The sequence below is a fragment of the Aspergillus vadensis genome (assembly GCF_003184925.1).
Source record: "Aspergillus vadensis CBS 113365 unplaced genomic scaffold BO88scaffold_4, whole genome shotgun sequence".
NCBI classification, from domain to species: Eukaryota; Fungi; Ascomycota; class Eurotiomycetes; order Eurotiales; family Aspergillaceae; genus Aspergillus; species Aspergillus vadensis.
Genome location: NW_020292042.1, coordinates 377,755 through 401,082, shown reverse-complemented (window position 1 = coordinate 401,082; position 23,328 = coordinate 377,755). Strand labels below are relative to the sequence as shown.

The 23,328-nt window shown below is 46.5% G+C and overlaps 12 protein-coding genes across 12 annotated transcripts; 8 read left to right on the top strand and 4 right to left on the bottom strand.

Annotated features, from left to right (window-relative positions):
- Window positions 1-134: 134 nt before the first annotated feature.
- On the bottom strand, window positions 135-926 carry BO88DRAFT_450672 (putative cyanamide hydratase; the record flags this gene model as incomplete). Its single annotated transcript, XM_025710585.1, has 2 exons — window positions 135-649; window positions 707-926. 2 exons carry the CDS (start codon window positions 924-926, stop codon window positions 135-137), a joined length of 735 nt encoding a protein of 244 aa, XP_025565851.1.
- A 265-nt stretch (window positions 927-1,191) lies between these two features.
- Window positions 1,192-3,177, bottom strand: BO88DRAFT_205546 (Zn(II)2Cys6 transcription factor). Its single transcript, XM_025701887.1, has 3 exons — window positions 2,741-3,177; window positions 2,226-2,688; window positions 1,192-2,163 (listed from the first exon to the last, which is right to left on the bottom strand). The coding sequence occupies exons 1-3, from the start codon at window positions 3,138-3,140 to the stop codon at window positions 1,458-1,460; spliced, it is 1,569 nt and encodes a 522-aa protein (XP_025565850.1). The 5' UTR covers window positions 3,141-3,177; the 3' UTR covers window positions 1,192-1,457.
- A 716-nt stretch (window positions 3,178-3,893) lies between these two features.
- On the top strand, window positions 3,894-4,302 carry BO88DRAFT_450670 (uncharacterized protein; the record flags this gene model as incomplete). The annotated part of the gene is made up of 3 exons (XM_025710584.1): window positions 3,894-4,024; window positions 4,098-4,147; window positions 4,205-4,302. The coding sequence occupies 3 exons, from the start codon at window positions 3,894-3,896 to the stop codon at window positions 4,300-4,302; spliced, it is 279 nt and encodes a 92-aa protein (XP_025565849.1).
- A 2,339-nt stretch (window positions 4,303-6,641) lies between these two features.
- BO88DRAFT_450669 (uncharacterized protein) lies at window positions 6,642-6,947 on the top strand (the record flags this gene model as incomplete). The annotated part of the gene is made up of 1 exon (XM_025710583.1): window positions 6,642-6,947. The coding sequence occupies one exon, from the start codon at window positions 6,642-6,644 to the stop codon at window positions 6,945-6,947; it is 306 nt and encodes a 101-aa protein (XP_025565848.1).
- Window positions 6,948-7,961: 1,014 nt separating this feature from the next.
- Window positions 7,962-8,675, top strand: BO88DRAFT_382652 (uncharacterized protein; the record flags this gene model as incomplete). The annotated part of the gene is made up of 1 exon (XM_025704635.1): window positions 7,962-8,675. One exon carries the CDS (start codon window positions 7,962-7,964, stop codon window positions 8,673-8,675), a length of 714 nt encoding a protein of 237 aa, XP_025565847.1.
- Window positions 8,676-8,894: 219 nt separating this feature from the next.
- Window positions 8,895-9,461, bottom strand: BO88DRAFT_402350 (putative quinol monooxygenase). Its single transcript, XM_025706079.1, has 2 exons — window positions 9,377-9,461; window positions 8,895-9,300 (listed from the first exon to the last, which is right to left on the bottom strand). The coding sequence occupies exons 1-2, from the start codon at window positions 9,396-9,398 to the stop codon at window positions 9,014-9,016; spliced, it is 309 nt and encodes a 102-aa protein (XP_025565846.1). The 5' UTR covers window positions 9,399-9,461; the 3' UTR covers window positions 8,895-9,013.
- A 1,552-nt stretch (window positions 9,462-11,013) lies between these two features.
- BO88DRAFT_402349 (uncharacterized protein) lies at window positions 11,014-12,221 on the top strand. Its single transcript, XM_025706078.1, has one exon. The coding sequence runs from the start codon at window positions 11,243-11,245 to the stop codon at window positions 11,891-11,893; it is 651 nt and encodes a 216-aa protein (XP_025565845.1). The 5' UTR covers window positions 11,014-11,242; the 3' UTR covers window positions 11,894-12,221.
- A 686-nt stretch (window positions 12,222-12,907) lies between these two features.
- Window positions 12,908-13,423, top strand: BO88DRAFT_450665 (uncharacterized protein; the record flags this gene model as incomplete). The annotated part of the gene is made up of 4 exons (XM_025710582.1): window positions 12,908-12,982; window positions 13,077-13,150; window positions 13,208-13,255; window positions 13,321-13,423. 4 exons carry the CDS (start codon window positions 12,908-12,910, stop codon window positions 13,421-13,423), a joined length of 300 nt encoding a protein of 99 aa, XP_025565844.1.
- A 1,376-nt stretch (window positions 13,424-14,799) lies between these two features.
- On the top strand, window positions 14,800-15,314 carry BO88DRAFT_412175 (uncharacterized protein; the record flags this gene model as incomplete). Its single annotated transcript, XM_025708075.1, has 4 exons — window positions 14,800-14,877; window positions 14,961-15,034; window positions 15,097-15,147; window positions 15,212-15,314. 4 exons carry the CDS (start codon window positions 14,800-14,802, stop codon window positions 15,312-15,314), a joined length of 306 nt encoding a protein of 101 aa, XP_025565843.1.
- A 2,391-nt stretch (window positions 15,315-17,705) lies between these two features.
- On the top strand, window positions 17,706-18,351 carry BO88DRAFT_476431 (uncharacterized protein; the record flags this gene model as incomplete). The annotated part of the gene is made up of 3 exons (XM_025711930.1): window positions 17,706-17,963; window positions 18,036-18,112; window positions 18,189-18,351. The coding sequence occupies exons 1-3, from the start codon at window positions 17,889-17,891 to the stop codon at window positions 18,349-18,351; spliced, it is 315 nt and encodes a 104-aa protein (XP_025565842.1). The 5' UTR covers window positions 17,706-17,888.
- A 1,320-nt stretch (window positions 18,352-19,671) lies between these two features.
- Window positions 19,672-20,175, top strand: BO88DRAFT_450662 (uncharacterized protein; the record flags this gene model as incomplete). Its single annotated transcript, XM_025710581.1, has 3 exons — window positions 19,672-19,746; window positions 19,842-19,918; window positions 19,992-20,175. The coding sequence occupies 3 exons, from the start codon at window positions 19,672-19,674 to the stop codon at window positions 20,173-20,175; spliced, it is 336 nt and encodes a 111-aa protein (XP_025565841.1).
- A 319-nt stretch (window positions 20,176-20,494) lies between these two features.
- On the bottom strand, window positions 20,495-23,183 carry BO88DRAFT_485560 (DUF3433 domain-containing protein; the record flags this gene model as incomplete). The annotated part of the gene is made up of 4 exons (XM_025712353.1): window positions 20,495-21,825; window positions 21,884-22,330; window positions 22,383-22,829; window positions 22,883-23,183. The coding sequence occupies 4 exons, from the start codon at window positions 23,181-23,183 to the stop codon at window positions 20,495-20,497; spliced, it is 2,526 nt and encodes an 841-aa protein (XP_025565840.1).
- Window positions 23,184-23,328: the final 145 nt, after the last annotated feature.

Genomic DNA, 23,328 nt, shown 5'->3' with positions numbered 1-23,328 from the left:
TGCCTTCAGAGACTAGCTGTAGCATCTGCATATCTCACGATATTTCCTTGCATTATATTTCCATTTCAAAGACGACATAGCCGACTGAGACATAGTTCTGTCTTAGCGCCACCCCGGCCAATTTATGAACACCTTCACTCCCACACCCTCATAAGCGCATTCTCCTCAATCTCCTTATCAAAGTCCACCAAATGGGTTGAATGACACCAAGGCTTAATCGCCTCTTCCTTCCTAATCACCCCCGAGAAAAATTCACACCACTTCAACCGCGGATACGCCTCATTGATCTGTTTGCGAGTTGTCCGATGAACCAAGCCCTCAAAACCCTTCACATGCGGATGAACTCCCGTATTATCATATGTCGTAGCTAATTGAATAAGCTGTCCGAAATAGGTAATCGTTCCATCAACGCCCATATCCTGATGTCGAATAATCGCCTCAGCAACGGCCTCGGCCTGGTCAGCAGTGGCACCAAACTCCTTCAGCACATGGAGGGCCTTGATGCCGCCGTAGATATCGAATGACATGCGCGTTGTGGTTAGGTTCTCCTCTGCAGTGCCGATGTCGTGGAGGAGGCAGGTTAACGCCCAGGTGGCCGGGTTGACGGATGCTGCTATTTCGGGGAATTGCTGGGTGGTGATTACCATTCCTGCGGTTATATGACGTAATGAGTACATACACTTTGATGTGTTGCCTATAGACATACCGTAGAAGTAGACTCTCATGGAATGGTTCAATGTCTGGGGGTGAAGGACAGCCTTGGCGTATGCCAACGTCTTTGAAACGACAGGATTGTCGAAGGGGAATTTGATCGTATCGAGCTGCATGGCTTCTGCCCTTTCGGTAAAGGATTGGTCTGTAAATATGGCACCGGCATTGGCGGGCATGCTGGACCAGCCGTTGGCCTTTATTTCGTCGTTGCACATTTCGTTTAGTTATAGGAGATGATGATGGTTTAGTGCTAGGTGGACTAGAAGAGGAGTGGTTGTCCTGTTCGAAGGGCTGTTCATTTCAATGCCGGAATGTCGAAACAGACCTTTATATATCCTACAGCTCAGCGCTGGACTATTGCATCCTGCTCAGACCACGCTGATATGTTCGTCATCCTGTCGTCGCGATTTAACTTCTTTCAGTAGTATTTCGACGTGGCGTTCTGCTGGTTTATCTGGTTCACAATGTTGCAGGCCTGGGGCAGCGGAATCGGCGCGCCCCACTGATTTAGATTACTCGATTAGGCAGTCTTTTGGAGTGGGGCTGTCACGTTGTACCCAATGGCAAGATAGATATCCGTCAGCGGGTCATGTCGCGCTGATGTCCGATTATCTTTCCGTTTTCTCCTCACTGTGATCATCTTCTTGAAGGCACAACGGCACAACGCATTTTCACTGAGCTTTTGTTGACAACCAGTGGCCATAATGGCACGTCTCATATTGTGAAATTGTACCGCAGCCCGTGCATTAGATTAGTAGCCAGTCGCCTTCTACCTGGCCCATTCGAAAAATCCAGCTGCTTGAGGCGTCTTCCACCTCCGATGGGTCCACCCAAAACCTCTCTAGTATTGTTACCGCATTTATCACGTTGATGCATTTGGTTTCGAACCAAAAGCTCTCCAGGAATTTCCTGACGTGACTTCTTTGGGCTTGGTCTTTAGACTCCAGCCCAGCAACGAAAAGTGGCCATAGTATGCATTTAAATAGCGCTTCATCCCTGCTTAACATGTCAACCTCGTGGACCAGCCCTGTTACCAAGACACTCAATGGAGTGTTGTTTCCCGTTAGTGCATCACAGATGCGCCACCCGTATATCAGAGTTGCAGATTTATAAGCCTGGGCTAAATGTTCCAGCGACTGTACATTCTCTGTTGTTGGAGTGAGGGATGAGACTCGTAGAGTCTGGTTCGCCCAACCGTAGCAATCGAAGAGGTTGGTAGAGTTAAGCACACTTGTGACTGACTGTAGCAAAGAGTATGTCTCAGGCGTATCAAGGTGTCTTGGGTCAGCTAAGCGGTCCCTGGCTGCTGAGAAGAAGCGAACAGCAGATAGCAGATACTCAGGGCAACCGATATAGGCCCTGTCGATACTCATTTGTAGCGGTGCAGCGAGGGACTTATCCGCCCCGGACAATACTTTGCGACCGGAAAATGTAGCGCCAAGCGTTTCAATACTGGAACGGACAACATGTCAAAACGGCACATTCCATCCTATGGTTTGATACTGAAGCCTTACAGGTAGATTTGCCCCAGGATAAATTCCCGCATGCCGTCAATGGTTGCTTCTAGATTCTGCGAAGTTCCCGCATTATGCATGTCAAGAACAAGTTGCTTGATGCCACCAAGATGGGATTTCCACTGGTCGCGCCCCGATTCCAAGAGATCGAGGAAGATCAATATGAACGCACTCAGAACCAGAACGTCTCGTGACTTCGGTACTGGATCGTTGAGCGCCTGGATTAACCCTCGTATGGCCTTCTGTTTGTACATCAAACCATCAGGATGCGCCTGAAAGCGCGTCGCGTGGTCTCCATCTTGCCTTTCACAATATAGTTGCTGACCGTTTGCCATGTGGCGCGCTGATATAGCCATGACCGAAGCAGTCAAGATTGGATTAGCCAACGCTGCCGGAATGAGTTGCCTCAAAGGGTTTCGCTGACTGTCGAACATGACAAACAACTTGCACACACATCTGCTATCTGACTGTGTCGTTAGGTGTGAATCACATCGCATTTGCTTAAGCACACTGACAGTAATTCAAGTAATACATGGAAGCATCATCCAGGCTCTCAAAGGCCGGATCCTTCAAACTGGGTGGAATGCTTATATGGATGCTGCTGTGACCTCCGTTTTGCGAATTGGTTGACTGTCCGTTTCTTCCAACAGGGGTTATTGCCTCTAAGGTTGGTGCCGCCAGACCAGCTTCAAGACGAGAAGGCATCTTGTGATGAGGTTTGTCGAGGGCACTGCCTTGATTCATGTGATGGGCTTGCGAGGTTCGCATTCTGTTCCGAAAAGCCGGCCCGTCGACCCACCGGAGGGGTCTTTTTTGGAGGCACTCAAGGCCTGCCTTTTGGCACTTCTTACACGGTGGTTGGGTCATTTGACACTCGACATGCCTCCGCCGGCAAGTATAACATGCTCTGAGCATGGTGGATGCCAGTGAAGTTTGATTCGATGTATATGGGTTGGAATTGGAAGATGGCTGGAGAGTTAAACATCAACTGCCTCTCAGCGGGACAATATGTTACAAAGATAGGTCATGTGATAGCGCCAGAATAGTTTCTCCTTCCACTCCAACACATCGTCTTCCTTGAACACATCAACCGTCTTCCACTTTAAGCTATTCTTGGCTATAGTGTGCGCATTGGGGGGCAAGGTCATTTATCAAGGCGCATGTTGGACTTGACTCGTTGAGACCCATGTCTGCATTTATTGCGAAGTAGAAGTACACGCAGGCTTGCACAGTTACTGAGCAGACAATTACTAGCCTCTTTGCACGAAATTAGTTACCTTCTGACATCAGTTCCAGATGCACAAGTAGTACTCAGACGATGTTAGGCTCTAATCCTATCCTTTGTTGTCATCTGAAATACCTTGAATTTTCTTTGCTTTTCTTCCCAGAGACCATGAATACCATTGATAACTATTTCCAACTGATAGGTACTTATCCCACGATGGCCTATCAATCCATTGTGCTTTGTATTCAGCAAAGGTTATTTATCCATGGCACCATCTGTTTGTACAAAGCCATCTCAATCCCTTTGTCTATTGGACTTCAGACTAAAAGATATATAGTCCAGCTGTAACCCTTACTGTTATGTCTTCACATGCAATCAAAGCCACATTATACACTCACTGTACTGTGTTCTATACACCATAACGCTCCATATTACTCGCCAAAATGAAGCTCTTTATGATTTCCACTATCATGACTATCATGCTCCCAGCACTGGCTGCCCCTACCGGCGAAGGCCAAGACACGCCAATAACTGGTCTCGGGACTCGTGGCGTTGCCAGCGGTTGCTATCCCTTGTATGATACTATCTCAGGACCATGATGAGTTTCTGTTGCATTTTCGAGATACATTCGTTGACTGATAACATAGTGCTTCCCCTCGTTGCGGTCTCTCTGAAACATACTGCCAATGCGCTGACGGTATGTAAAAGCACCAGTACTCTAACATTTCAGGTCTATCACTGACTCAGTATGTAGGGCGCTTTTACGAATACAACGGTAGAAAGGGATGTAACCCTCCCGGCAGAATTATCTCGGAGTCAGTGACTGGTATTCCGGGATACACCTGCACCTAGCCGGGAACCTTCCATCGGTTATGTTTAACATAAACCAATCGAATTCTTTCTTTTTGGTCTGGTATGCTTTGTTTCGTCGTCTTGACTTCGTTTCCTGAAATAAGGCCGTTCATTCCAGTACTCTGTGCATCTTTTGTTCTATGTGGAGTGCTTTGTTCTTAATCAGGTCACTTCTTTCTCTCTCAATGTGTGGTTTGCAGTCCGGGTCTTTGTCTTTTTGTGGTTTTTCTGTATTCTATGAGCCATTGTCCAAATCATCACAATATGTTGTGAGCCTACTTTATTTTTGAATACTTGTTGTTCAAGTGCTTGGAGGGTCATATCCAAGTATGTATGATGAAATCAACTTCTGCACAGCACCCTTGTTCATTACGGAAATTGCTTCCCTGTCTGAACACTTCTTGCTTCAATCATTAAAGCACATGGCGACTATGTATAAACTGCTTTTCATCTTTGATGCTGGAACTACATCACTCCTTACCTTTAGACAGTATAAAATTGCAGTTGATTTACGCGTGAGCTAAAGTACGTCCCCTTCGTTGTCTTCTCTTCTTCGTCCTTTTGGTTCATTATAGAGCTACAAATAGAAACCAAAAAGGGTAAGGACACAATATCATAGAGACTATGAAACTAGTGGCATATGTATGAGATTACCTCTCAGGATCTCATACTCAATATAGGACGGCGGAGTAAATTTCGCTATCACCGTCTCCTATGAAGGTCGCCAACGCACATCGATCTTCTAGAGTTGTACAAGATTATCTAATAAGACAACTCAAACACATGGCACCGTGAACATGGTGTTATATGATGATCTGGATTCCATTTCTAAGAAATACTTGGCCTGAATGAAAATCCAGACTATTAGGCTGGGAAGCTCTATCTAACAGTGATAAAGTATCACCGAAGCAACTTTTTGCATGATGGGATATAATACATAGTACAAGGAATGGCATCGCAATGTTTTGAATAGGTGGTTGAATGATAGGACCCACCTAGAAGTCTTCTAGTTACTATTTTGCTTTCTCTAGGATTACTTCTGCTGCTGCAATCAACCTATTTTTGAGTAAAGCTGATGGACTTCAAGCAGCTGTAGTAGAAGGCCAAGAGAAGTATTATTACGTTAGATAGGCTATAAGCACGAGAGGTACAAGACCGAAGTATTCTATGATCTTTGACTTCTTCCATGAACTATATTCATACCCCATCTCATCTTTCAGTGACATTCACAGAAGAGCTTTGAAATTTCATTGTAGCCAGGCACTTCACTAGATACTTTTCGGTCTTCACTACGGCCTCTCTTCTTCTTGATCCTCCTCTTTCTCCTCCGTGGAAGCCAGAAACTCAATCAGCAACGAACCCAGCCTATACCTTCAAATTTTGACACATGATGGTGCGGAAGTTGATTGTTACACAACTGAGGACTGTCTTCTATGGTATTATTTTCAACAGGGGGATGCCGTCCACTGCACGGCTATTCCCGCCCCTGCTCTCTGCAAGCCGTTAAATGTCTATATCATCGACTTCTGTACCTCCTTTCGCCAAATTTATGATGATGTAGCAAGCTACAATATATACAACTTTCTCGACTTAGGTCTAGGCTAACATGCTAATTGCTTCCTTGGATGCTGTTGTGAATTCCATTCAGAACCACCGCAAAAGCAGGGCTATTGTCATGCAGTACTCAAGGTTAATACTAATATATGCGACTCCCTTGAGGGGCTTTCAAGGTCCTGGTTGGATTTGGAAGCCTATAATAATTCAATAGGACATCCCGAGATGCAGCAATTCACAATATATATCAAGATTCAACTAATTTTCTTTCACCCCTCACACTCCAGCCATGCCCCTACTTTATCAACCATATTGAATATAATAGATTCAGGTCTATATTCACCCCAGTGCACCTTGTTAGCGGCTTCTACCTCCGCTTTAAAGCTGGCACTGCCTTCCTCCTGACCTTCATACCTATTGAACCACAGCTATCCATTATTCTTATAGTTAATATGCGCAATGCCTGCAAATTAGAAGCTGGAGGAGGTATCGACAAGCAGCCAAGCCATGGCATCTTCAGCGAAAATCCAGGGGTAACACATATATTATCAGTCAATATCTACGGGAAAGGAGACCCCGAGGGGGAAGACCGCCCGACGCATTGGGGCATCATGACCTATAAAGCTGGCGACACAATGGGCGATATTTACCACGTCAGAAAAAAATCAGATTTTTCTACCATACACAACGCCGTGTAGTGGAATCCACAACTTTATATGGAAGAAGCGAGGTGATTCAGCTTTCTAACGCCCGTATGTTCGAAGCTGTACAGGTGCTGGATGCATATGGGAAAGACGACAAAACTCTACTGTCAGGACTGGGTCGTGGGGGCATTGGGGGCACTCGAGCTTGCCAAATTCGCACCTACGGGAACAGCGGGATATTGGCAGGACCAAACGAGCGAAGGCCCCATCGGCATTGGTAAACAACCTATTGACGATGGCAAACCTTGGTTGCGGAAGTCGACCAGAGAACCAGCACGGAAGTCACAAGTCGATGCCAAGTTTGGTAATACTGAAGAGCGCAGGCCCACTGGCAGGCTAAATCTTGAGAACTACGCCCATCTTATGGGTGGTGTCATAAAGGGATAGATAGGCTTGCGGATCATGACCACGGCAGGCTCCGTTCTCTTGTCACACTGCTGCTATGTAAGTCATCGAATCTCGTCTTTGAATCTTCTCTACTAGTGCCGATGGGTTGTACAAGGTCCCTCAGGTACTGCCCGTACGGTTTTTTGGTCTATCGCTTCTCCATTACAGCATGTTTATCGCTCTACTGAGCGTAGACTTTCTCGACACATCGGAGGGAAACCACATATCATACTACGCACAGGAACAGATGAGTGAAGATGCTTAATCTTGAGTGAACTATATCCCCAGATAGACCTGGGAACGCGCAGGAGGTGTAGTCACGGAAGGGTTCACCCCGGTTGGATTTCGACCCAGTTGAAACAGGTTAATCAGGCTGTTGGTCACTGTAATGTATGATTGCATGAAATGAACAATTGCAGCTATATTTATCAATCACGGAATTATATAACTACTAGAGAGCTACAAGCACTAGGAGGCGCGAGATTGCTAGGTGAGGAAAGAGTAAGTGGTGACTTGGAAAGAATTGCTCCATCAGAGAGGCACTGGATCAAGCAACCTTCTCTCCTTTACTACTGTATGTCGCTGCATGTGAGCTTTCCTATATATCCAACTTCGTGTTGCTTCACTTCGAGCCAGCCTGAGGCTTACAAAAGCATAAGAAACCATGCTCTTGCTTTGAACCGCTTAGGAACCACGTTGGGCTGTAGTGAGGTCGCGAAGTATAGTCAATCAAAGTGGATTAGAGCATTATCATACAAGTTTGATATGAAGGCACCTGTCAGATGGAGAACAGACCCTCCCAGTAAATATAAGGAATTAGCGCCCAGTTGTAGGCTTCATACATAAACCACCTTGTCTTCCCACTCTACCCCAAGCCACCTTTCACGTGACGCATTCATTAAACGCCCAGGCTTCCAACAAAGACAACACAACTAGGCAACCAGTATCTCAACTTTGTCCATTGTCCATCCCAAACACATAAAGTACCTCTCCATAAACATATCCAAAACCAAAATGAACCCTTCAAAAGAACCATCTACCCACGCCCTATCCATCAACATCTACGGGCGCGGCGATGCCACCCTCGGCGACAGCCCTTCCCACATGGGCATAGCCGTATACGAGATCGGCGCGTCAACCTGCCAAATGCACCACATCCGTAACCCCACCGACGAATACTTCATCTACGATCCACGTGTCCAGCCTTTGCAAGATGACCCTGTCCTGCGAGGACGTTGTGAGCTGATCACCTTCCGACAGGAAGAAACTGAACATGTGAACAACTTACTCTCCGCGTTTGGAAACGACGCATCTAATATCCCTGAATTCGGTGTGGGTAATTGCCAGGATTGGGTGGCGGGTGCGGTGGCGATGCTTGAGGATGCTGGTGTGTTAGGGACTGGGGAGGGGGCATTCTGGAAGAGTATGATTAATGAGGGCGCAGAGAGTATTAAGCGTGCATGTGGGGATTCGGGGAGGAAGTGGATTGATGGGCCGGAGGTGGTGTTTGCGGGGGAGCCGGATGCGAGATTTAGGGATGAAAGGAATAAGAAGGAAGTAGGGAAGTTGAAGGATAATGAGGCTTTTCGGGAGAGAATGCAGGTATTAATGGGGAAGAGTAGTGGTGGTGGTAGTAGTGATAATGGGGAAGGAGGGAAGGGTGGTGTCGCTGAGAGACCGTTTTATGTTTCAAGTCCGTTTTTCAGTCAGACAAATAGACGTGGATAGACTGATGTTGTTCATTATCGTCACCATCATCGTCGTCTTTGTGACTGTTGCTGATCGATGCGGAGGTAGAACATGTCTATTGTATCCGATTCGCTGGTTGATAAACCTCGGATGTTTTCACATGTTACTTGAGATACGAAAGAGCTCTGGTGTGCTCCAGCTTTGCACTCAAAACTCACTGCCTGTAAGCATTGAGTACCATAGTTCATGGTGTATTGGTATCACTGTGACCATTCATTCAGCACGAAAATGCTATCCTGAACAACGTCCAACGCACGGCATCGGACAATATCATTCACTCTATATACATGCCATTCCAAATTTTATAGTATGCACATTTACTCCTTCTTCTCCTCCATCTCCTCGAAGCGTCTCAGGTCCATAGGCTTCTCCAAGAGAGGGATGACGTAGGGGTCGAAGGTCTTCCAGTAGGGGTTCTCGAGGTGGTACTTCTGGGAGCCCTCGTTGAGGTAGCGCTCGACGATGCAGAAGTCCTGCTTGTCGTGGACACTCTGCATGACGAACCAGGACAGGGTCTCCTTGTCCTTGGAGTAGACGGCCGAGGCTTCGATGAGCTTGGCGTGGAGCTTGGAGATGCTCTCCTCGTCGGGCTTAGCGCGGAGGTCTATCATCATTGCTATGTCAGTACGATCGTGCCAAAGGTGCATGCAGTAGAAGAGTCAGGGGCTTCCAAAACATACGGACGACGATAGTGTAAACCATTTTGACGGTGTGATGGGAGGTTCAACTGGGGATGTTGTGGACGAGAAGGAGGGGATGGAGGGGTAACGGGGTTCTTAAACGTGGGTGGGCAAGATTGAGTTATTTTTAAAGAGTTGGGGTGGGGCGGACGAGTTACTGGTTAAGGTGTTCTCGGTGAGGATCCGAGGATGAAGCTTATGGGTTCCAGTTCCGCGAGATAAGCTTAAGCTTGGGGTATATTCTTGGGAGCTTGGGGCTGCACCTTTGTTCGAAACTAGTATTGAAGATTAAATAGAGAGGTAAGGGTGTTGTACTTTCATAAATTGATAATCGAACAAATTTGGGAATTTCATAGTCTCAATTGTTCAAGGATGAAGGTGTTCGGGGATACTTCGGTGAGTCTGCATCGACCCATATATGACCCCACATTTCACAGTGTAGCTCCAGAACATGTGCAGCAAGTGTCCCTTGCATAATTGATGATCAATGTAATGGACAGACAGCATTGAATTGCCTATCCTAACCACACATTCAAAGTTGTTGAAGTACTCATCACGAATAATCAAGAAATATATAGTTTTGTCTAGCTGATCAAGGCCCCGGGGTTGTGACGAGGGAAATGGTTGACTTTTGTGAATGATATGGGTAATCCAGGGTCCATTCCACTTTCAAATGAATTACTTGTGCAACTTGAAGCACCTTTTGACTGATATGTTTTTACAATAAGGCAAAAAATGTCAGACGTTGAGTTCAGGGTAGGCTCGGTCTGCCGAGCAATTTTCGCAGCTTAAGATCGGCCTCGGATGTGGTGACGTCATAGCACACTGGGGAGGACTTATGAGTATAAACAGTAATTTATGCATAAGCTAATGGATAAAAATATGGGATGGTCGACTTTCATAATCACTCTAAAATCAAGATGCTTCTTTCACTCGGCACCACACAGGTAGATGGCCTGTGCTATGTTATCGAGCCCTGTCTTTCTTTCACGGCCGGCTGTTCACTACTACTATCCAGGAAATATTACTGTAACAAAATCATGAATGTCGAATGATTCTGACTTCCATGCGGTATAAAACTGGCAGCACATTTTTATTTGATCAACAGGCTTTTCAGTGATTGCTGTTAAATCGGGTTGTCTTCTGTGGAATGAATGCAAATTTAGTAATTTGTTGGTGAATCACGTCAGCCATTATATATACAATCAGGAAGAGGACCATTAACATAACCTTGAGATGACAATACTATGACTACTAGTAGTATGAACAGAAGTTTTATTCGCCATACTTGCATATACAAGTCCCAAGAACAAGTACCGCATCCTGTAGGTATTTCCCAACACCCTCTACATTCAATTGCGCCTTGATCGGTCCTCTAAAGCCCTAGTCTGCGGGCTCCCCCGCAATCACACCCTGAGTGTGGGACAGTCAAAGCTCGTATTCTCACACAAATAAACCTCATGATGAGATCTATAAAGTCGCCAACTCCACGGTGTTCCCGACATTATGGCCTCTTTAGGAAAAACGTGTTGAGACATTAAGCGGGAAGACCTGGGATCTCCGATGCCAAGGAACCACCGCAACCATTTATAGCTTAGGCGAGCCAAATGTTTCAAACCCATCGGTTCCCTCCGCTTTTCATTCGCAATGTCTCACCTCCACCAGCTGATGTGCATGTAGAGGACCCTGATTCTTCAACCGAACAGCTCTCTTCGTTCATCTCGCTTCAAGATACGAGATGGACGAAATTTTATCGATGCCAGAATGGAGAGATATAAAAACCCCACGAAAGACAAGAAAAGCCCACTCTTTCCAGTCACACTCATCAGCTTGCTTTTTTGAGACCTACATTCTGGAATGCCCAACATGTTGATCTTCCCCACAATTGCCACTCTCGTGGCTCTCGCAGCCTCGTCCACCGCCATTCTGCACCCCCGCTCCATCACTCCCCCAGACGGATGTCCTATCCCGACCTGGGAAGTCACCACCTTCCATTGGTACAACGGATCAAAGAGCCTGGACTGCGTGCATAACCAGGCAGACATCAACTTCAAAGATTGCCTATGCGGCAATGGCTGGTGTGCCCCCGACCCTGCCACCTGCAACGGCAGCATGGTCAATGTTTGTTGGACCGGCATGCCCAATTATCAACCATGGGGATATGGTCCGCCCGAGACCCTTGACATCGACTTTGCCGATGGGTTGACCTGCCACGACGAGTACATCGGGTATCGAGTTCATGACATCGGAAACGGAGCATCTAATTGTGGGTACGCGGATCGAGGCGAGGGAAGGATCGTCTCTTTCTATGGCAGCTCCAATTATGCGACTTCCACGGGACATATGGACTATGTCTTGGGAGACGGACATGCGCTGGAATGTGCAAACGGTAGCTTGATTACCTATTCTGGTAGTACGGATTTCACTTTGACATGCACGCATGATCAATATTTCAATGCGACATGTACGGCGCCAGATTTTGTTATTCCAGTGTTGAGTTATGAGTGGGTGTCCTAGCTTAGGCATAATCAGAGGGAGGGGGACTGGAAATGTTGGTAGTGGCTTAGCTGAGTGTCATGTCGGTTGAACACGATATATGCATGGAGTCTTGAATAGTCAAATTATATGGGCGGGTTCGGACCCATTACTCTAGCGTTTGGTCCGAACACGGAGATTCTGGCCAACATGCGCTGCATTCAGTATACTGCTGAAGCGCCTTTAGATGACCCGGTCATTGTCATGTTCTTTTTGACTAGTCAGAGTAGCCTCAATTACGCAAACTTGAATATTCGAGAGCAACACAATGCCTCTTGTTGTGGCTCAATTGTACAATATACTATCACCGTACATGAAACATAGAAGCTATTTGCCCAATACAGTCTCCCAATAAAGCCCTTTAATACTAGGAAATTCATATTCTGAGCATCCGCTGGGTAGTTATTTAATGCCCAACTCTCCGACAATATGCTGTGTACCCCAAGGGACGTGCTACTCTACATATGCGCTGGGATTTGTTGAGAATGCTTGCTTAATTCATTCATACAAGAAAGCTTGACACATAACATCAGAATGCTTTCCAACTGGAGAAAGGCGCAAACTTAGGGAAGTCGGGCTTTAGTCTTGTGGCTCCCGGTCAGGCGCGGGGAAGTCCACTCGGAAGCAGCCGGGGTTGTCGATCATGGCTTTGCAAAAGCAATCAGGACCTTCGTATCTGCAGCCATCCGATAGTCGTCTGCTACTAGATGTCATGTCGCTTGTCTATGGGCATTGATCAACACATAGTCAATGGAATTCTATATTTCATGCAATTGCTTTACACCTAGAGGACTTCCGGGGTTTCCGGGGTTTCTTGGCTCTGCAGGATAGGATCAGATGGATGGTAGGCCTAAGATCTACTGCTCGGTAATGAAATCTAAAACTCCGTTCAGGGCTATATAATGGCTGGGACATCCCACCACAAACAAAGCATCATCCGTCGCAATCAACCTCACAATCACATACAACACAAAGTCTTAAGACAACATCTCCACAATGCAATTCTCCAAGTCTATCGTGGCTACCGCCCTTGCTCTCTTCGTCTCCAGCGCTGTTGCAAGCACAGTCGATGTATGTGTAAAATCAATCATCCTACACTTGCTCATTCGGCATTCATATCTCGAGCTCCCTTTTGTGTCCATCTGCTAACCAAATCTGGACTTAGATTGCCTACACCTCCAATGGCGCTTACTACAACCAGCAGGTCGAGCCTTACCAACGTACTCCATTGACTCAGCCGTACGTTCCTCAACTCGTCAAAGTCCTCGTACAAGTACATTGCTAATAACCACACAGTGGATCCATCAGCACCTTCCAGAACACTGCCAACTGCTATCTCTTCAAGTAAATATAATCTTTCCCATTGGAGTGGTTATAACTGGACTTGTCACTAACATGTACCGCTATAGCTACTACGGCCAGGAGGTCTACTATGTTGCAGCGGGCGCGACGAACATCGACCCTCCAGTCAACGCTGCATCCGTTCAGTGCCAAGACCCCTCTTCCAACTAGATAAGTGCCGGCTTGACGTGATATGATTATTGCATTGATCTATTGGACGATGCATCGTATTCACGTATCCGGGTACGGAAGTCTGTCATCCATGTTGATGGACTGCTGGGTATGCAAGGGTATGTGGGAGAGTTGATGATATCAGATTGCTAGTTCTATGAAGTAATGGTGGTTAGCTACAGATAATGGCATATATTTCATTATAACATGCTTCAAAGACACATATTGGGCAGACATGTTCCGTTTAGGTTTCCCATTTGGTGATATGGGGAGAAGGGTTTTGGTAACTAGATGTATCCATTTCGGTCATTGAATATTGACTAAAAGGTAGCCCAGAGAAAGTCGGGTATATACCTCTGGCTCTGCTGCCTATAAAACTGGGGCAGTCTGCGTACACAACTAGGTTGAGTATCTTGCCTATGCCGCCTGTGCAATGTTCAAGACAACATTTAAGGGCTACAATTCGATGCAGGCTTACCACAAACACCCCCGATCTAGTATTTTAACCGATGCCTGCAGGTCTTCAACACCCTGGTCGTTCAGAGTAGGGATTTAAATGCCTCCAGCGAATTTTTCCTCCTATATAAGGTAAGAGGCCTTTCTGATTCCCCCGGAGCTGTATGAATCATTTAGGGTGACCTGTTGTAGCATACTGCAACAATTTGGAGAGAATGTGTCCGCGGATGAGCAATTAAGTGTCATTGCACTGTGAGACAACCGCGGCTTTCCTGGATTGTCCGCGGATGCTTCGGGCATTCCTCAGATGATGATGTTATTCTTCTCCGAGCTATCTCCACATATGCCGAGTAATCCTGCCACGACTGTCTCAAGGTGTAATGTAGATTTCTTCGAATTACTGTAAGATTTGACAATGTACATCTGAATTCCGTGAGAACTCTCAAAATTAGAACATTGACCGCGAACCCATGACATGACAGGAATCAAATAACCTTTGCGGATGTAATTTCCGATGAAACGGCAAAGCCTTTGATTGGCAGCCAAGCATACCACCATAATTGCTCCCCTCTGGGCCTCATGGGTGTGTCTCAAACTTCCTAATAGACTAAATAATCCTGCCCCGCCTCGATGATACAGTCATACACTGCAAGATCCATTTGACCGGGCGTCTCATACAAAGTCTATGACGCCCAAGAAAGTCCAGCTGCCCGATGCAACCTCACCGCGGACAGGCGACTTGGGTATGTTGACAGTCTGGAATTTGCCTCACCATCTGTGAGTATATGTTTGTTTACTGCAAACCGGGAGCGGCTATGAAAAGGTGAACATCATCCATAAAAGACCAACCTTGTTTCTCTACAATCAAAGCCTACTCTGATTAAGTCACATCTCTCCCAGCCATATTTAAAGCCTCTATAATGCAAGTTACCAAGTATTTCCTCGCCACCGCAATTGCGCTCTCATCTAGCGTCCTGGCTGCCATTGACACCGTTGATGTATGCATGCAGTATACCCAGTCGCCTCCTCTTAATCTTTTCCACGAAGTATTATAATAATATGCTAACACAGGCGACTCCAGATTTCCTATACGTCTAACGGTGTCCTCCACAACCAAACAATAACATCAGGTGTAATTACTCTGCTGGACTATCCGTATGTCTTTCACTGGGAAGATTTTCTCACAGATTACAGTACTAATAATTATTCAATCACAGAGGCCTTATCACGACGTTCCAGGCCAATAGCCCATGCAATATCTTCCACGTGTAAGTTCAATTCAAGTAGGGTGTCAGGTCCAGTTTAGAGTGATTAATGCACAAATAATTATAGAGACCCATTGCAAGGCGGTACGCAGGTTGACGAGGGTGCTCATACTTATGATCCCGGCTTCAATGCTACGAGTCTAATATGCATCAATTCCGACCAGCTGTGAGATAGTACTAGTGCTGCTACAACGTGGAATTTCCAGCGATAGCCCTGAATGAAGATTGGGGCTGTCGGCCTTAGGCATCAGTGATTCTCAACTTAGAGGGACATATACATGTTGGGTATTACTAAACATAACATTGGCGTGGTTTTTATTTATATAGATATTAAAGAAGGACAAATTATTCCGGCACAAGGAATGTACTTCGTTATCGTATCCAGACGATTGAACATTCTTCAAAAGGTCCGCGGATGATATAGACATGATGTTCTTGCGAATTGCTCAGCCATCCTCACATTCCTGAGTAACCTTACCGCAATTTTCTCGATATCCAATGGACCTTTTTTCATATAGGAGTCTTTGCATGCTAAGTATTATGTGACTATAGGATGCAGTAGTAAGAACTCGCTCAATTGACTTAGGCCAGTATACATATCTCCAAATTAGGGAAACATTGAGGGCTGGCGCGCTTTGCGGTCATTAGTAACATCAAGTGTCGGCTAACCCCCGCCGCAGCAGCCTATAAATATATATTAATTGATAGATATTCAATGTCAGCGACTAATGCATGTGTTGCATTGCTCCTTATTTGCACCGGCTCGTACTATTTTCTTGATCACTAATTCAAAAAGGAAACCAATTGCAATGTACCATTCTCTACATGGTCTACCATGCTCAAGGGATATCCGATTGTCTCGTGCAACCCTTCCCGCGGAGAATGCGACTTGGGCATGAGAAGCCGTCCGGCTCATCCACACTGTTCAGAGAGTGGACATAAAACCGCAGACACGTCCGGACTTTAGCCTGGCTCTCTATTTATTAATCCAGCTCAAACAAGGCGATCCATCTCATACCTCCGTAGTCCCTATGCGAACACTCACAATGCAACTCATTACGTATATCCTAGCCACCGCAGTGGCGCTCTCATCTGGTGCATTTGCTACCGATATCGACGCATGTGTACACATTACCTTAAGTATGTCTTTATTCTGATCTCACTGTTTATCTTACCTTTCCTAAATTGCCTTTACCTCTGATGATATTGGCCACACCCAAACGGTACCACTAGATCTGCATGTTCCGCTGGACTACCCGTAAGTATCAGGAATTGATTCGAAAAATGTAGTCACCTCGTTTCAAGACCGGATAAATCTGATGATGAATAACACACCGGCAGAGGCCTTATCACCACATTCCAGACCAGTAAGGTCTGCCACCTCGACCCGTGAGTCTCAGCTGCACCACTGGAACGGTTATTTCCCTTACCACTATTAAGACGGCATGCTAGAGATAGTCGAGTCGTCACCGGCGTCATTCCTGGTGCTAATGTGCTTGATGCCGGAGTGGAGGCTTCGGTGATTCACTGCTTTGAGAAAGCCCCTTAGTTGTGAGCTTTCGCTAGTGCCATAAAGCAGACGCTGCTTGCGATACCTCCCGGTAAGAGCTGCGATGTCGCTCCTAAATATAACTGGTTTCGGGCGTGGCAAGAGAATCTGGAGCAGCTATACTATGGTCTTTTTTATGGGTCCCAAAACACTTCTAGCACATTACATGATCCTCCTATCTGACTAGCTTACTGGCTGTGCCTATCGTCATACACTAGCATTGTTGTGTTCATTATTTTCATAACCTGGAATAGCCCTTGCTTCATCTACCGTCCCGCTCCGAGGGCACCAGGATCGGATGTATAGCCGATCAGCGAATAGTTCCTCTTTAGTATCAACCAAGCTTCCCGTCCAACCAGTTGCCTCGGTGTAACAGGGAAGCTTAATTTCACGTTATCGGCCAACTATCTCACCAAGACGTACATTCTGCCGGTAAATGATGACGATAACTGCCGACCTTAGGCAGGCAACGAGCTAGATAATCTCCGAACCTGGAATTGAGTTGGCTGACCGATTCTTCTCATGTAGAGACTGACAAGTATCTGCCCTCGCGAGGAATTCAACCACGAGCACCTCAAAAGTGTTGTCAGTGCTGATCGTCGCGATGGACATATAGTGGCTGGCGAGATCGGCTACTATCGCACTAGTGCGCCGGATGCCTCTGAATAGCCCGCGTGCAGCGATCGACTCCAGCGATGGCAGAAACTCTTGTTCATTACGAAAACAATGTCATCGCAGCAACTGCGGTTAATTCAACATTGCAATGGAACTCGTATCAGGCTATGGCATCACAGTTGACATGGTCACCATGTCTTCAGAATTTCCCGATAACATCATACCAAGCCTTCTCCACATCCGATCTAAATCTCAGCCCAGCTGTCGATCACCAACTTAAGCTAACCAAGACCCATAACTTTTAAGCTTCCGGCATCGAGTTCCCCCGACGGCTCCGAGCAATTATCCGGATCGACAAAGCAGACAAGAAGAACCATCCCGAAAAGGCACTTCAGCTGGCGAGACTATTGAAGCGTTATCATAGGGAAATACTAAGCCTGCCGCCTCTTCAATAGTACTTAAACCCCCTCCAAGTACACTCACCGGATGCAATAGACCACTCAATCAAAAAACAAACCATTACTGTCAATTCAAACCCCGACTCTTGTCTCACCCCCTACACAACCACAACAAAAACAAAATGTTCTTCAACAAGTCCGTCCTGGCCGCCACCTTGGCCGTTTTCGCCTCCGGCGTTGTCGGCCAGTTGATCGACGTATGTTGTTGATACCTCCACTACGTCTTGAAGTGACGGAGACAAAGGCTAATATGACCGCAATGCATACAGATCGAATACGGCAGCAGCGAATATGACGCCCACAAGCAACAGGTTCAATTGCAGGACTTTGAGAAGCTGGATTATCCGTACGACATTTCCCTCATTCCATCCCTACTTCCAAACACTTCAACCATGCAGACAAAACTGATTGTATCTATGCAGCGGCACTTACTCCTACTTCTCTACCCCCGATCTCTGCGATCTGTACAGCAACAGCGAGAATGATGCCACCCTCTCGAAGGTCAGTGGCAGCAGCGAGATTCCTTCGACGTACATTGAAGCTGTGTACTGCTACACTTATGAGCAGGAGGAAGAGCTGCTGTAAATGAGTTATGCAATGGGTTTGGATATGTGAACAGGCATGTGGATTAATGAGTGTGTACGCTATATGCAGGGATTGAGTGATATAATAATATATATTCATAGACGCGTTTAGCTATATTCCTATAGTGACTAACACGAGCGCCCACTATTATTTCTGTCACCAAGAATTCCTCAAATTGCTAATACCAACAGAAGAACTTTCTGAAAAGTCTCCCTGATTAATCTTACCCTGACTCCCGACTGCCGATCAATACTATCTTTTCAGAAAAATAAAGATCACCCTTTCCTCTCCCCCTCCGGTACTGTCGCCCAGATGATGAACATACGTTGATACCAGTACCATCCGGCTCCTATATCATGGATATTATTTAATACGAAAGTAAGACAGATTGGATACGGTACCAGCAAATATAATTTCCACGGACAGCAGGTTTTATGGAACACATTCACTAGGCTGAATTGCCCGTATGGATCCCACCTTCCCCGATATTCAGTCATCCAAGGGAGATTTGCTTATAGGTTTATCTGTGTAGCAGCAACTACTCCTACTTCTCTTCAGGTCATTATTGCAATCTGTACAGCAATATCCAGGATGAACCCACGATCTCGCGGTTTGCCTACACTGGCCAGTTTCCTGAGAGGTACCTCAATACTGTGTACTGCTACCGCCCGTCGTACTTTTACTATAAATATCATGGGTAACTGAGTTATATCATGGCTGTATGGTATGTGCTAGGGAGGTAGATTGACATGATAATATATATTTTTAAATGTGTTTATGTATATTTACATCATGACTGATAATATCAGCCATAATCACAATGGTACAATCAGGGATTCCTTAGCTTTGCCAAGTACACATCAATCATTACCTTTATGAAGAGCTTCCCGCTGTTTAAAGAACATGACAGCATGGCAGCTGATATAGAGAACTTGAAATTACAATTGATGTCATGTCAAGGTACAACATCATTATTACCATTGTATATCTCTCGAAGAATTTACCGAATTATCAATTGCTACAGAGATAAGTTCTCAAAAGTCTCCAGCTCAATCTCAGCCCCAGCTGCCGATCACCACCTCAAGCCGACCAGATCGACAAAGGAGAATGAAACTATCGAAAAACAAGTTCAGCTGGCGAATTTATTGAAAGCATTCTGATGCAGGAATACATTTCCGATAGTATTTATAGCTCCCCCAAATCCACTCACCGGACGAAATAGTCTCAATAAAAGAATTAAAAGCAAAAGCAATACATCTCTAATCTTTCATAACCCAACCCTCCTCTAACTTCCCAAACACGGACGAAAAGAAAAGCAAAATGCTCTTCAACAAGTCCATTCTGGCCGCTACTTTGGCCGTTTTCGCCACCGGCGTCTTTGGCCAGACAATTGAGGTATGCTATTATACTCTCTTCACCAGGATAATATTATGATGAACTACAATAGAATAGAACAATGGCTAATATAAATATAACAACTGATAATATAGATCCAATATGGCACCAGCAAGGACAACACCCACAAGCAGGAGGTTGAATTGGACATACTTACTCCACTGAAATATCCGTATGGCATTCCATCTCCTCAGTCGTCTACGATTGTAATCGAATTCCTTTCCTACTAATCTCTTTTTGTGCAGTGGCTATTACTCATACTGGTATTCTCCGGAACCGTGCCGTGTGATCCAACAGTTGCACTTCCTTCCCGGCAGCGACGGGTTCGGTCTTGAAAAGGGCGAGCATGAGTTTATTATACCTAGATATATGGCTCATGTTATCTGCTACCATGATGATGAGGATGATGAGGAGGGTAATGATGAATGAGGTATATCATTATAGATCTACCTAAGTAAATAAGTAGGTTCCTTTATGAATAGCATTGTGCGCCAAGGGAGGGGGTATGTTTACGAGAATATATATATTGGGTGTTATTATGTTGAGATTATAGAATGTACTTGTCCTGCACGGGGCAATCAGACCTGATAGTACTATTTCTGAATGTATTATAGGAATATATCAGTGTAAATTGATATGCATCGTTACTAGTCTGTATAAGGCATGAGAATCCTCTTCAATAGCTTTGACATACTATATGGTAAGTCCTTGTTATGGTCATTAATCCGTGAAAGATGAAAAAGGAAGTCTACTCCCTCTCCTCTGTTGCCCTCCCAACATCAATCCCAAATCTCGGGTCGTCCCCAGCCCACCATCCTAACCCGAATACCAAGCCGGAGAAATACCCCCTTCGAAGCATTTCCCTATCATTGCACCATTCCGACCCGGCAGGTAATGTATCGCTCTTCAGCACATCCGATCCAGCAATCAGTGCCCCCGCGCCAGCAATACTGCATGGGTTGAAAGGAAGGACTTCTTTTGTTTGCATGAAATATGATGCGACTAGGGTGGACACGACCATGGCTGCGAGAAAAGCTTCGAGGATGCGGGTAGATATGGCGCTCTGTGTAAGACGGGTACGATTCGGGTCTACGATTGTGCCAGGGAAGGTAGTTTTGTTGTCACTGGATGGGATTCGTGCGTTGCCATTCATGGCCTGGGCCATCAGGGTGCCGTAGAGATGTTGCGTTGCGTTGATGACAGTGGAGTAGTGGGATGGGTCGGTGATGTCGGACAAGGAGAGGGATTTTTGGTCATTGAGCATGGCGGAGAAAAAGGCGTCAAACGCTTGGTCTTGCTTGTTGACAGGCTGGGAAAGGAAGGTTTCGAGTACGAGGGTGGTGGAGATATTTGTTGAAAAGGCTCGGCTCGTTGAGTGGTCCGCAGTCGCCGACTGGATGTCTAAACCGGGGAGTGACAACGACGTTTTCGCATCGACTTCGTCGACTTGCGGGTTGCAGGTGAAGCCGCGGATCTGTGCCGTGGAATTGCCATCTATTACACCGTAAAATCCCATTAGCGCCGGGCAGTCACCAAATGCGATTGCACCTTTGAGGTATTCGAAGGCACCGAATGTAGTTCGTGTTGCGTTGGGATAATCGGTTTCAATGGCGAAGTCAGTCGAGGTGTCCACACCCTGGCATTTCTTGTCGAGCTGCATGCGGAGGGTGAATGTGGAATAGAAATCCGAGGCTGGAGTGATGTAATAAACAATGTCTTGGGGGAGTGCATCGCAGGTGAGGTTGGCGCGGAGGGCTGGGAGGGTGACGTTGAGGAGGATGGGACTGTCGGACGTGCTGTTAAAAGAGGAGGAATTGGTTTGAACCGCCCCCTCCTTATCGGTGAGGGATGCCTCACTGAGAGTAGGGAGAACAAGCTCGTCATACGTCCAAGCGGGGTATGATAGGTTGGCTCCCACGACAAGAGCTCCTGTGAGGCCGAGACCAGGGTCGGTGGTGGTGGAGGAACGAGGACTGATGGTAGTGTTGAAGGTGTCAGTTCGCGCAATGGAAGCAGAGCGTGTGTATACAATGTCCTGTGTTGAATACAGCCCACTGACCACCACCGTGAGCGCAGGGGCTAAAAGGACGGTAAGCCAGTGATAGGGTTGAAAGAAGTCCTGTTCCTAGCTCCATACCCTCGAGCCCTGAGATTGACCTGTTGCTAGAACTGTTGATATGTGATTGGATGCTAATCACACCCTGATTGCCGTAGAGCAGCGAGACGGATCCTTGCGATATGGTGTAGGTGGGACTGCAAACGAGCGCCTGGATTTGGGTGCTGTTCTCATCCCAGTGGGCGGCGGCGAAAATTAGGCGTTTCTCATTCAGACTATCCGCTGAATCTGTATCCGTACATGCGGCGCTGAATACGTCGGCATAGTATCCCCCAACCGAAGAGGAGCTTCTCTGGAAGCTTTTGAACGGGTACTTCGAGCAGGAAGGAGTACTGAGCGTCATGTTGAGTTCATCGTGCTCGCACATTTGTGTGCTACAACCCGAAGTCCAATTTGCGACCGTTGCTACGTCGCATTGAAGATCAGCAGAGAACATGTCGACTGTCCCTGAAATGATTGCATCGGCACCTGGAAAGAAGTCAGTGACTCGTCTAACTCGTATTCAAGCAATTAGTCCCACCGAGCTTCTTGCCGGAGGTTGTGAACGGTTGGAAGGCGTATTTATCGGTCGATCCCAACGGGTATGACAGGTTAAGCCACCAAGCCCCAGCTACAACCATTGCAGCCGTTCCATCAACCTTGGCGCCATTATACCCAGTACCGTCAAAGCTGGCTTGCGTCAATAGAGTTGTTGGAACATCCTTCATGTAGACGTTTTGCAACATGAACAGACCAGTCGAGACCACGGTGATCAGCTTGATGAGCAGTGTTCCAAGAACGGCAAGAACAACAGCCCAGGATGATTGCTTCAGAGCGCGAAACAGAATGACCACGTTCCAGTCAGACACATAATCTAGCAGCAAGGATCGTGTTGCGGGCTCTGGCTGTTGACTCATGAGCTTCCATGGCATAAGCTGTTTCGTTCGATACTCGACCTGGCCCCAGAACCCCGCGACAATTGTAAGAACTACAGGATCAGCAGATGTTTAGCAGAAGGGCAATAAGCAACGAATGTCTTACCTGCGGTCGGGCCATAGGTCCAAAGATAATGATATCTTTCCTCACTCGTGCTTAAGCCTTCCTTCCGAGTAGATACCGAGTATAACACCTCGATAACAATGATAAAGCATATGAATAGCACCGCAAACACAACCAGAGACACGGAGCGTAATATCACGGGCGACCACATGTGTTGCTGCCGCGCATACCCAGGTAGCGAGTCGCCATCACTCTCACTGGACGCGCCCCTCACATCTGTAGATGGGCGCTTCCCGGGTAGGCGCGCAAAGGCTTTTCCTTTCGGCAAGATATTGCCCAACATCTCGGACGTATATAAGCCGTGGGCACCAACAGCACCACTTCCTGTCAGTTGTTTCCTCAGCGGTGATTCACAGCGTCAGAAATATCTGACGTGGGGGCGGTTCAAGCCTCAGGTATAAGTAAGGACATTTTGGGCAAGGGATTGC

Bases quoted from the DNA above. Each gene is read 5' to 3' on its own strand.
- BO88DRAFT_402349 (XM_025706078.1), top strand. From the start codon at position 11,243: ATGTTGATCTTCCCCACAATTGCCACTCTCGTGGCTCTCGCAGCCTCG.
- BO88DRAFT_402350 (XM_025706079.1), bottom strand. From the start codon at position 9,398: ATGGTTTACACTATCGTCGTCC. The intron at 9,301-9,376 runs GTATGTTTTGGA...CAATGATGATAG, and splicing joins GGTTTACACTATCGTCGTCC to ACCTCCGCGCTAAGCCCGAC.
- BO88DRAFT_205546 (XM_025701887.1), bottom strand. From the start codon at position 3,140: ATGCTCAGAGCATGTTATACTTGCCGGCGGAGGCATGTCGAGTGTCAA. The intron at 2,689-2,740 runs GTCAGTGTGCTT...CGACACAGTCAG, and splicing joins CATGTATTACTTGAATTACT to ATAGCAGATGTGTGTGCAAG. The intron at 2,164-2,225 runs GTAAGGCTTCAG...TGTCCGTTCCAG, and splicing joins ATCCTGGGGCAAATCTACCT to TATTGAAACGCTTGGCGCTA.